Raw genomic sequence first — 12,018 nt, forward strand, 5'->3', positions numbered from 1 at the left:
TTAGTTTACATTATCAATAAGTAATTTGCATAAACTTCAAAACAGTTCATATACCGCGTCAAACGCCATCATAACGTATTTTTTGGAGACGATTTTACTTCAAAGTAGTTTAAAATGGAAAATAAGATCATATTTAGTGTGTTAACACCGGATATAGTAAAATTCAAGCAAGTAATAATGGTTAGTTATAGTTTATTTCAGTACTTAATTTGCATATTTCATGAGACATTTTGGTAAAAACACGAAAAAGTCCGAGGTTGCTGTGAAGAAGATACATAAAAAGCGCAAAATGTTTTCATGAATCCACTTTTATCAACCTTTGATGAGTAGATTAAAGTAAAAAACTTCAGTAACCCGTTCTGGACTTGGGAGAAAAAAGCTTTTTAGTGAGGGGGGGTTTTATATTTGTCTTGATTTCAAAAAGCCGTCAAATGGGTATGAATATTTATTTTTCTCCTTTTTTCCCTTTTGCTTAACATTTAAAATTTTGCTTGTTTTTGACACTAGAATGAATGTGAAAGTCAGGAAAAATAATAGTTTGTTCAAGCGTTTAATATTTTGCGAGCAGTGACGACTTGAATATGGGCAATTTTCAATCGATAATAAATGCAAATTTAGCGATAACGGTGGTCCAGGATTTATGCGCTGTAAAAAAATCATTTTGATGAATTTCGAGAAAATAAATTCATTTTCATTACTTACTAGTAATTACCTTTCTATGGTAAAAGTTTGAGGGAAAACTATTTTCTGACCCGAAATGCAGTGGGCCGCTTTTACAGAGACTGCCTCTTAAATTTCCCCGAATAACGAGGGACAATTTGTAACCAGGGACAATTTGTAAAAGCTGTCTTTTACAAATTGTCCTTCGTTATTCGGGGAAATTTAATCACTAATTTCCCGAGTGATATGGTATTACTTTGTACGAGAATCACGATCGAGATCGATTGAAATCCTAAGTAACGTGATCGTACCCTAGGAGATCTGGGGATTCTTCATAATGTGCTTCATGGATTATCCTAGATTCTAACGGTGTATTTCATTTTAAGATTTTTTAAGTGTTTAGAATCTTGTCATCTAGTACTAATGCAGCCTGTGTATAAATTTGGATGAAAGGTCTAGGGCAGAAAAAACGTTATGACGCCGCTTGAAAATTCAATCCAAAATTTGAAGATATAAAACATCGCGCTGTAGAAACATTACTGTTACCGTTGAAGAGATTGCCTCGAAGTTTTCACATACATATTTCCAAGTATTGCGGATGAGCCTTACGAAAAATCAGCATCAAATCTTAAAAGCTCATCGAATAATTTTTTTTACTATAAATTGACGTAAACTTCAAATATGAAAGTTTTGCTAAAAAATCACATTTTCTTCACTAGCTCCAATTTTTCCTTCAAACAGACCAGAACTTTATCTAGATGGTAGTGAAATTTCTACAGCTCGTCCTATTCAAATTTTGGAGAAAACGTTTTTTTTTCGGTCGACAACAACATCGGCCCTGTTCAAGACACTATAGACTGTAAATTATGACCCTTTCTAAGACTACAACGTAGCGACACGCTTAATAGTATAGTGATCTTTTTCTGTTCGGTTTCGTGAGGATTCATTAAATACAGCTAGAGCGGCGCTTCCCAGCTCCTCCACTAAGGAATGATACACCTGCCTGCCAAGATTTGACCAATTGAACGGGTTGTTGTATATGCCCACGCTGTAGGATGCAATAACTGATTAATAATCTGTGCGGGAGTCGTCAACTGATATGTTGGTACTCGTAAACTGAATGATGAGAAATCCGAGAAAACCGCTTAGCTCTTAAACAAATCACTCACAAGTCGGCTACAATTACGGGTGTTTGTTATGCGTGCTTCAACTGCACGTATGGAAGCAATCAAATCATAGTCAAATTGAATGGGAAAGTTGGTATTTTTACGACACTATCAAAAAATTGTTATCGAGCGTCAATATGGTATTCATAATTTAAAACGGAATTTTTCGCCAAAAAAGTAAAACACAAAATAGAGTCTATTCAAAATCAATATTCATTGTGAGAATAATAGATGGAGGGAAAACAAACGCAAATCCAAAGTATTCCAGAGCACAGAAATTTTTCATATGTACCCGTAAAGAAAGGTGGTTTTTTTTTGTCTTAAACTTAGACAAAACAGAGAAAATTGAGGAGAAATTTATAAAAAAAGGAAACTAAGGCTTGGTGACAATCTACTTCCCGTCCCCCTCCCCGAAAGGGTTTCAGTTTTTTATTATTAATATCACCAGTATAGTCTTTCACTCATGATGATGAGTCATGTTGCACTTTCTGGTAGAAGACGTGCCGCTAAAAACCAAAGAAATATTTCTCAGATTGCTTGGACTTCTCCAGCTTTTACCGCGTTAAGTGAGGTCACAAGACTCACAATTTGTAGTAATCTAAAGAATGGAGAGTTCTGCCAATCGAGACGAGAAAACGATAGATCAGACAAACAGTTCTCAGCAAGATGACCAAAAGTTTGGGAATTCTTATACACCGCCTGATACTCCTGTTGGACGAAGATTTGGTGTTGAACGAGTGAAAACCGATATTGAGAAAGATGACAACGGTAGTGGAACCACGGAATCGAGCCGTGGATTTCCAGACGAACATGAACTCCGGCAGATCTGCTTCATGGAAGGGACGATTGGTTACGCGACGAACGAAGCTGTACCAACGACTGTATTTTATCGAAATGAATACTCTCAGACACCCGGCACTAGGCAGCGACCAACTCTAAGGGAACTACAAAAAGGATTTGGAGGAGATTCGCCTAAGCATCAACAGGTATGAAATGTTTTGATATAAGAGTTTCCGTTCGTTGATGAGTAAATACAAAATATCGGCGTTGATACACCTATAGCCGCTCTCCACATATCTAATCCCCCCTCCCCCTCTTCCTCGGCATATTAAATAAACTTTCCCTTTAGTCTTTATCTTATAAACTTTCATAGGCAGCCTGTGTCGTGTTCGAGCCCTTGCAAACTTGCGATTTTCTCATTATTATATAGAATTACGTCATACTTGCTCTATACCAAACAATCTCAAAATTTTTATGTCAACTGGAATTCTACAATATTCTCAGATCAGGAATCTTATTCTAGAGATGCCTAGAATCTCACAAGACATTTTTAGTGGAAAAGAAAAGACGAATTATTGAAATATAATTTATTCAACATTGTATCCATGACTCTATGTGTCTGGAAATATTCATTGGAAGTGTTGAACATCTGTTTATCGATTTCTTTCACTTTCACACAAAATTGATGTGGTTGAATAATATTTTCGAAGCATTTCTTTGGTTTTCCTATAGCCAAAAACATTCAAATATCTTCACTGATTAACGTTTAGCTTTATTTATTTTAATAATTAATAACAGTACAGCAATAACATCTTCAAGATCAATAAATTCAGTTTATTCGGTAGTTTTTTTTGACTATTTATATTATTGCTTCACACCCAGCGTAAAGAAATTATTACTGGTTGTAAATAGGTTACATTTAACATAAGTTGTTAAACATAAGGGAAAATTTTGCAAAATTTTAAAAGTTGTCTAGAATAGTATGCATGCACAAGCAGTCAATTATTCAAATCAAACTGCCACATACATGGCAATCACATGGATGCCCTCTTCTGTATCCTAATTGCACTTGCACTCTTGAGATATTGGATTTTACAATTATTACAAATATTACAAATATCATTTGTGACTATCACCTCATTTTTTATCTGCAATCTTCAGCATAATTAACTTTTAGATATGTCTTGATATCAGAAGCTCCTATATATATTTAACAATTATTCGCCGAAAGCGAAGTGAATATCGGGGAATAATAACCAAAACGGAGTTGAGGTTATTATTCCTGATATTCACTGAGCCTGAGCATAATAATGTTTTATGTTGTAGCATAAATACACAGGTGATTCTTTCAAAAAAGGGAAAAAAGAAGATAAAAGACACATTTAAAATTAGGTACAGCAACAAAGTGGCTGACTGCCATTTTGGATTATCACTGGAGGTTATTATCATGTAATGATCTGAGTTTCTTGACCAATCAGCGTACAAGATTTTCAATAATCACCTGCGTATTTATACTAAAAAGGTATTATAACTCGGCTGATTTTTTCAGACGTTTTTGATCCCATAATATGACTTTCAATATTTATATAAGATGTTTATATATGAATACAGTTTTCAAACAAATTCCCATTACCTTTTGCATTCCCAGTATAGCCAGCTCATACATTTGTAGCTGGTCAATTTAGGAACCATCAATTTAGGAACCACTGTACCAGGTGTACATGATTCTTGGAGCCACGTCACCAGACAGAGATACAAATATTAGTTATTGAGTGTAAGAATTCAGGACATTGCACATTCTGTATATCGCAAGGTGGTTAGGATTGATTGGTGATATTGTTTTGGCTATTTTGTGATATGCCATTATGGTTTTTAAGTATATTATTTTGTGAAGACTCAATCCTACAGGATCTGAAACAAGAAATGGGAAAACTTTACCAGCATTAATTTCAACTATTGCTCCCATGAATACCAACTAATGCTTTTCTTTCATCACCAAGCTGGACTCACCTGTTAAATATTCAGATGTGGGTAATGGTAGATATCCAGGCAGTCTCAACATCCATACCCATGGCTATACAAATGGTAAACTAGCTCCAAAGTTTGGCTGGTTAAAAGGAGTGATGCTGAGATGCCTTCTTAATATCTGGGGAGTTATTCTGTACTTACGGCTGACCTGGATGGTAGGACAAGCTGGGATTGGTTGGTCCACTATTGTTATTCTGCTATCAGCTGTTGTGACGGTGATAACCACACTGTCCATGTCTGCTGTTTGTACTAATGGAGAGGTTAAAGGAGGTGTGTGGTGCAACCTTAGAGTAATTACCAGACATTGCGATTACCAGGCAATTACTCAGTTTAGTAGATGGATAGGACACATTTTGATGAATGCCCTCCGAAGGAATAAAAAAAAAAACAAAGCAAAAGATAACATAATAGTCATAGGGGTTTTTATAGGAAAACAAAGATTGCTTGAATATTCCATTTGCTAGTGTTATGGAGGACACTATCTTGACCTCAGATACAAAATATATCAATATGCTTATATATTTTAATGGAGAGATAACTAGCTAAAGACTAGTGTGAGTTGCGGTGTTTCTAATGAAACAGTAATGATAAAAGGGTAAATTTTACACAGTCAAAAAATGAAAAACATTACTGACATTTCGGATGCAAGTCCTTCATTGGAGTAAAAGAGCATATAAATGAATGAATAAATGAGTGAATGAATGAATAAATGGAATTTTTTCAGATTTTATTAATATTGCCTTGTCTAGATTTGTTTAGGTCTCAAAAACTTTGTAAGTGGCATAAGTTCCTTGATTGAAGACATTCATTATTTTCTAGGTGGTGCATATTACCTGATATCTCGCAGTCTTGGTCCAGAGTTTGGTGGTTCCATCGGTCTAATCTTTTCTCTAGCCAATGCAGTAGCAGTTGCTTTGTATGTGGTAGGATTCGCAGAGACTGTACGTGACATTCTAAAGGACAACGACTCGTTAATGGTTGATGAGGTCAATGATATTCGTATCGTTGGTATTTTAACAATGCTGTTGTTGTTAAGTGTCACTCTTGTTGGTCTTGAATGGGTGGTAAGTATTGTTGTCTTTTTGTCAAAATGGTTTTTTTGCCCCAAAATTAAAGTGTAATCTTAGAAAACATAGTGACTGAATGCACTTTAGTGGCATATCTTAGTGGTGGCAAAAACATTGTTGCTGGTTTGGGCAACAACCTATTAAAGATATGATTTTTCTGCTGTCGCAACCCGGCCAAACAACCAAAAGATACTTTCTAAATCACATGATGGCTATTCTTTTATCTTTTAGGTTCGCACCCAGATGTTTCTATTTGGAATCCTACTGATCTCAATAGTGGATGTCATCATTGGTATAATTATTGGACCTCAGAATCCAGTCAGTGAGGCACGTGGCTTTACTGGACTAAGTATGGATATCTTTAAGACTAACTTTGACTCCAGTTACCGGAATGAAAACTTCTTCTCTGTGTTTGCCATATTTTTTCCTGCAGTTACAGGAATCCTTGCAGGTGTGAATATATCGGGGGATTTGAAAGATGCACAGAAAGCAATTCCACAAGGAACGCTTCTCGCAATCGTATTAAGTACCATTGTTTATGTGCTGCTTGCTTGGCTAAGTGGTGCATGTGTATTAAGAGATGCTCATGGGATAGTTGCTATGGTAGCTGGTGTTAATGGAACAATCAATGCTACAAGTCCAGTTTTTCCAAACTGTCCTGGTCCCGAATGTGTCTATGGTCTTATGAACGACAACCAGGTAAACCAATTGTCTCAATATCCTCAGTCTTATAGTAGTCTTACCTATAATCAACAGGACTGATTGGATTAACTAACTTTAGTCTATTTTCTATAGCTTGGATTGCACACCACATTAGTAATAAACATCTTTACTGTAGCTTGGGCATATTTCCCATTCAAGACCATGTATCATCTCCTGCAGTATTATTTCTTTATTTAACAGTTGCGCATGAAATGACTATAGATACAACTCAAACAAAGAATCATACTTTTACTCAGTGATAGAGCGAGTCTAGGTTTAGGGTTTCAATATATCATCAACGCCGAGAATCTGCCATGAAAACGAGGCAGCGCAGGAGGTTAAAACCATTGAACTGCAACAGAAACCTGGCTTATAGTTGGTTTGTTTGTGAAGGAGTTTTCCTTTTCACAGTTCTAGCTTTGTGGTTTGGATTCTGCTTTTCTTTATTATTTTAAATGATTATGGTTTGAAGTATATTATCATATATAGGTTTCATTATTATAGATGTTTTGAATCAACCACGTAATACTTTATTCTTAACCAAGCTTTCAGAGATAATTCTCCATCATCCTGATGATGGAGAATTATCTCCAAAAGCTTGGTTAAAGTATTTTCTAAGAAGCAACTTAGTTGACAACAAAGTTTATTTTGTATTTTTTTGTTTTGCTTTATAATATTGAATAGTTTTATTAGGGTGTATTGTTCATTCAAATAGCCATAATAGTGAGCATGGTCACTCAGACAGCTCTGTCGTGTGTGGTTCTGGTTTCATATTAGTTCAAATTAGCAAACAAAGCTTCAGGTTCTTCACCCAGATTGAGAAGAACGTTATGGTCTAAAAAACCACTTCACAAGAAATTTGAATTCATTAAAGGACAGTGGTTGTAAATCATTATTATCAGCCACTGTTGACAATTTCAAGTTCACAAACATATGCTGCCTACAGTTATATCCCATGTCTATAAAAATGTTAATCACAGAATTAATCATTGCAAAGTCACCCTTAATAGGGATATATAGAATAAGATCCAGGACCCCACACCAACACAGTAATCTATTCCAACAATACAATTTGTGCTCCATATTCTCGATTCTCTATACATTGCATTATTTGGGTCTAATGCTGTCACTATGTGCATTAATATATAATTATAAAATATTTGGGATACTACGCGCGCTATGATTGGTCGAAAACCATGTTTGATGAGAGTATCAAAACACGCTACCGTCATTTTTAATCTATCGCGCGCGCTCGTTGGTCAGTTTGAATAAGACGGCACGTAGGGAGAATTTACTTAGACTTTGCTTTTTTTCGATCTTTTCGCGCGGTTGTTATTTTATAAAACAAATCAAAAACAGTTTTCCGTGTTTGATACTCTGATCAAAACACTTGGGATGTTGGGAGAACACTCGAGAAGCTGGAAACCAGTGGTTTCCTACGCTCCTCTCGTGTTCTCTCAACATCCCGCGTGTTTTGATTAGAGTATCAAACACGGAAAACTGTTTTTGATCTGTTAACCATAGGAGTCCAAAAAGTTTTTAATAGACATAGTAAACATTATGAGTATAGGAGATGAGTTATATTCTGCCCAAGAGAATATGAAGTACTTAATATTCTCTTGATTCTGCCCTATCAAGATTACTCTACCAAGATTGTTTTACTATTTATTGTCATAGTGATGGCATTATTTGATTCTCATGCTTGGGATTCATTGGCTTCCCCCATTCTCAAGCTACTTCTGTACCTCTAGATGTCGATAACTTTAGTTCTTTAATAATATTACTATTAGACATTCTATTACAACTCAGCATTAGTGATCATAGTCTCGTTGATGCCTTTAGAAAAGTTTCTATTGGATTGTATTATAAGAGTTCTTCTAAACAGTGACACATAGAAAGTACAAACACTTAAACTAACAACACTTTCGCTATGATATCCGTTCACATAATTGGGACAGTGTAAATCTGTATAATGACCCAAACAGTATGTGGTGTGCTTGGAAAAATATTTTTCATAAAGTCGTCGACAAGCAAAACTTAAACTTATATTTTACAACCACCACTCCCCATACGGGGCTCTTCCGTGAGGTTCCCCCCACACGCACTACCACTACATTCTATATTTACAACATACAACAGTCAACTCACATGTTGCTTTTTACGGAGGAAGGGAACGGAGAACCCGGCGAAAACCCTCGTGACAAGGGAGATAACAATACATCAAACAAACTCAACTCACATACAATCCTGAGTCTGAGTCAGGGCTCGAACCTGGACCACAGTGGTGAGAGGCAAGCGGCAAACCACTACACTACCCATGCCACCCAAAGCATGCATGAAGGAGATGTGCTAAAATTAAAAGCAACTTGCTCAAATCCTACTCCTGTTTATTGGTTAAATTACTGGTTAAATTACGGGAAATGCCGCAATTCTGTGAATACTGAAATCAAGAAGGCTAAAGAATCGTATCATAAGAATGCCTTTCATGATAATGCAGGGAGCTCGAGAACGACTTGGAAAATCGTTAATGAGCTTTCTGCAAGAAAATTGAAAAGCATGAATATAAAAGACAGATCAAACATGTTGATGCACCAAAGCTAACTGAGGCCTTTAATCGGATCACTTTGCACTGACTTTGCAAGTGTTGGGGCTAAGTTAGCCAGTAAAATACCCGATAGAAGCCGTTCTCACTTAGAATATCTTGTTCCTATCCTGCGGCGTTCCTCAGGGGACAATCCTTGGGCCTTTGTTGTTCCTCCTTTACATCAACGATCTCCCAAAATGTCTTTTTCACTGTCAGCCGTGTATGTATGCAAATGACACTGTGGGTTTATAATTGTTAAGTGGTGTGTGCAAATAAATAAGTTATCTTTCGTACACAAACAACCTTTAAGCGTCTGTCTCAAAATAACTGATAAATATTTTCATTTTTCAGGTCATGGAGAAGATCTCAGCCTGGGGTCCTCTTGTTACGGGAGGCATCTTTGCTGCTACCCTTTCATCAGCCCTGGCTAGTTTAGTTGGTGCCCCCAAGACTTTTCAAGCCCTTTGCAAAGACAATATATTTCCTTATATCAAATACTTTGGTGTGGGGCGTGGCCCAGGTGAAGAGCCAACACGTGGATATCTGTTGACTTTTATCATCGCGGGCATATTTATAGCAATTGGAGAGTTAAATGTCATTGCACCCGTCATTTCCAACTTCTTCCTTATGTCTTATGCTTTGATCAACTATGCTGTGTTTGCAGCGTCGTTGGCACGTTCTCCAGGATGGAGACCGTCATTCAAGTACTACAATATGTGGGCCTCTCTCATCGGGGCTATGCTGTGTGTGGCAATAATGTTCCTGATCAATTGGTGGGCCGCTTTGATTTCTATAGTAATAGTTACTGCTCTTTATAAATATGTGGATTACTCGAAACCTGATGTAAGTACTCCTTCTAAATCATTTGTTATATCCATATAGGTTGCTAGCAATAGACGTCCGGTAATAGCTGCGTTTTTAATGGCTTGTAGAATCTCACGTGATTGATAGCAAGCAATTATTAGAATCTTCTTAGACGTTATAGTACTATATCCTCACTGAATACTATTGTCACGTCGCAGTAATTAAGTTATGGGGCAAGATCCGCGACGTGATGAGGTAAACAGCAAGGGGAAAGAGGTACGCCACCGTCACCAGGGGAGGGGGGTGGGCGAACTTGCCCTTCCGATGTCTTGCGAGGTAATGCGACGTAATGCGACGAAGCACGTGTTTCGGGTTAATTTATACTGCTCCGCGCTAATTTATTCAGTGAGAATAGTACTATATCCTCACTGAATACCATTGTCACGTCGCAGTAATTAAGTTATGGGGCAAGATCCGCTCCTCTACTTCTTCTCCAGTAAGGAAGAAAGGTCCCTGGCCATAGACCCCTCAATTGATCATTCCAACACTCAAACCTCTTCACTCAACAACTGTCCTTTATTGCCGAAACAAGCCTAATTGTGCCGGTGAATCCTTACTAATCCATCACTCAACACTCGTACACTCTAAACATGAACAGACAAAGTGAAGCGTGTGCGTGTAAACTGCCAGCTTGGAAATTATCTGGTTTTCGAAAACGCAACGTTTTCATATCGGCTAAGGCGGGGCTGGCTACGATCAACTCCGGGGGGACCAAGGGGCCAACGAAAGGCTGGGGTTCCCCAAACACATTACAGTATTTTCTTTCAAAGGTTTCTGTGGTCTGAAGAAGGCGGGAGGGGAGAGACTCAAATACGCTCTGAAAAAAGAGAAAACGAAGCGTGTTTTAAAACTGGGTATGAGGACCCCCCAGCCCCTCGTTGACCCCAGGCTCCGATCGTAAGACCAGAATTGAGGCACTGAGAAGGCCCCCCTAGAGTCAACCAGGAGCGAGAATAAAGCGCGAGACACTAGAGATCCAACCATTCAACAAACAAATTTATTTCAATTTCAAACAAAGACGAAATTTAAAAGGAATCGGACAAAGAAAGGTGTGATATAACAGGCCCGCAATTAAGTGTATTGTGAAAATATGCGCCAAAATGTGGAAAGGCATTTGCATCTTATACACCGTGTAGACTACCGAAATTAGTATATACCATACTATATTGGTCAGACATAGAAAGTGAATACGAGATAGGAACGGCACAATAAAGTCGCAATCAAAGGGAACCCTAAATCGTTTAAAATCAACTATAGAAATGGGAGTATCGCCTATCGAGAACGTAAATGAAATTTTAAAACTTTGGAGAATTAGACCACGTATGTGCCCGAGTTCATATTCATTACCTTCTTTACTCGGCTTCCCGAGCCACGTTATTAATTCGTATCTAACTCTCAGAGTTTACGTCTTTTCTCTCGTATAAACTCGGCTCCCTGAGCCACGCTGCTAATTCGTATCTAGCTCCCAGAGCTCACGTTTTCTCTCGTATAAACTCGGCTCCCTGAGCCACACGCTAATTCGTATCTAGCTCCCAGAGCTCACATGTTTCTCGTGTATAAACTCGGCTCCCTGAGCCACGCTACTTCGGTTTTGCTCAAGTTCGTTCTAACTGTATAAGCTAACTAGCCCAACCCCGGCTGCAGCGGCAAGAGTTGCAAAACTACACGTGAACCCGACGTTCTAAAGGACTGATAGAATGAAATTAAAGACTATACCTCTCCTGGCGGGTTTTGACCATCACCTTCGTTGTGCGCGGCGGGATTTGACCAGGAATTTGATCAGGAATTGGACCAGGAAACATGGCCAGGAACTTGGACAGGGGCTTGACCAGCTGGGCCGACGGGTGCTGGAGGGTCTAAGGCTGGTGGTAAATCATCTCGGGCGGCCATAACTCTCTCGCAAGCTGGTGACGGTGGCGAAATAATTTCGAACTTGCCCTTCCGATGTCTTGCGAGGTAATGCGACGAAGCACGTGTTTCGGGTTAATTTATACTGCTTTATATTGCTTTCCGAAACCCTTCCGACTATGATAATTTGTGATTGCAATTTCATATATACTTCAGCAGCAGTAAGGGGGACTCGCGATCGATGCCAAAGATTTAGGGGTTTAACCCGCGGAATTGCGAAGATGGGTACAGCAGATTTACCGCAAACGGAGGTAAAAAA

The 12,018-nt window shown here is 38.1% G+C and overlaps 1 protein-coding gene across 1 annotated transcript in view; it reads left to right on the forward strand.

The window, feature by feature from the left end:
* Positions 1-726: 726 nt before the first annotated feature.
* The window catches only part of LOC116288638 (solute carrier family 12 member 1), a 32,887-nt gene continuing 21,595 nt past the window's right edge, over positions 727-12,018 (forward strand). Inside the window, exons 1-5 of the mRNA XM_089036567.1 lie at positions 727-2,812; positions 4,607-4,904; positions 5,454-5,698; positions 5,933-6,400; positions 9,339-9,830. Of these exons, the coding sequence (XP_088892693.1) occupies positions 2,432-2,812; positions 4,607-4,904; positions 5,454-5,698; positions 5,933-6,400; positions 9,339-9,830 (1,884 nt within the window). The 5' untranslated portion in view covers positions 727-2,431. The remainder of the gene's footprint in view (positions 2,813-4,606; positions 4,905-5,453; positions 5,699-5,932; positions 6,401-9,338; positions 9,831-12,018) is intronic.

Source organism: Actinia tenebrosa, unplaced genomic scaffold (genome assembly GCF_029948245.1).
Source record: "Actinia tenebrosa isolate PJP-AT-01 unplaced genomic scaffold, QUT_ActTen_1.0 PGA_scaffold4__44_contigs__length_22323623, whole genome shotgun sequence".
Lineage (NCBI taxonomy): Eukaryota > Metazoa > Cnidaria > Anthozoa > Actiniaria > Actiniidae > Actinia > Actinia tenebrosa.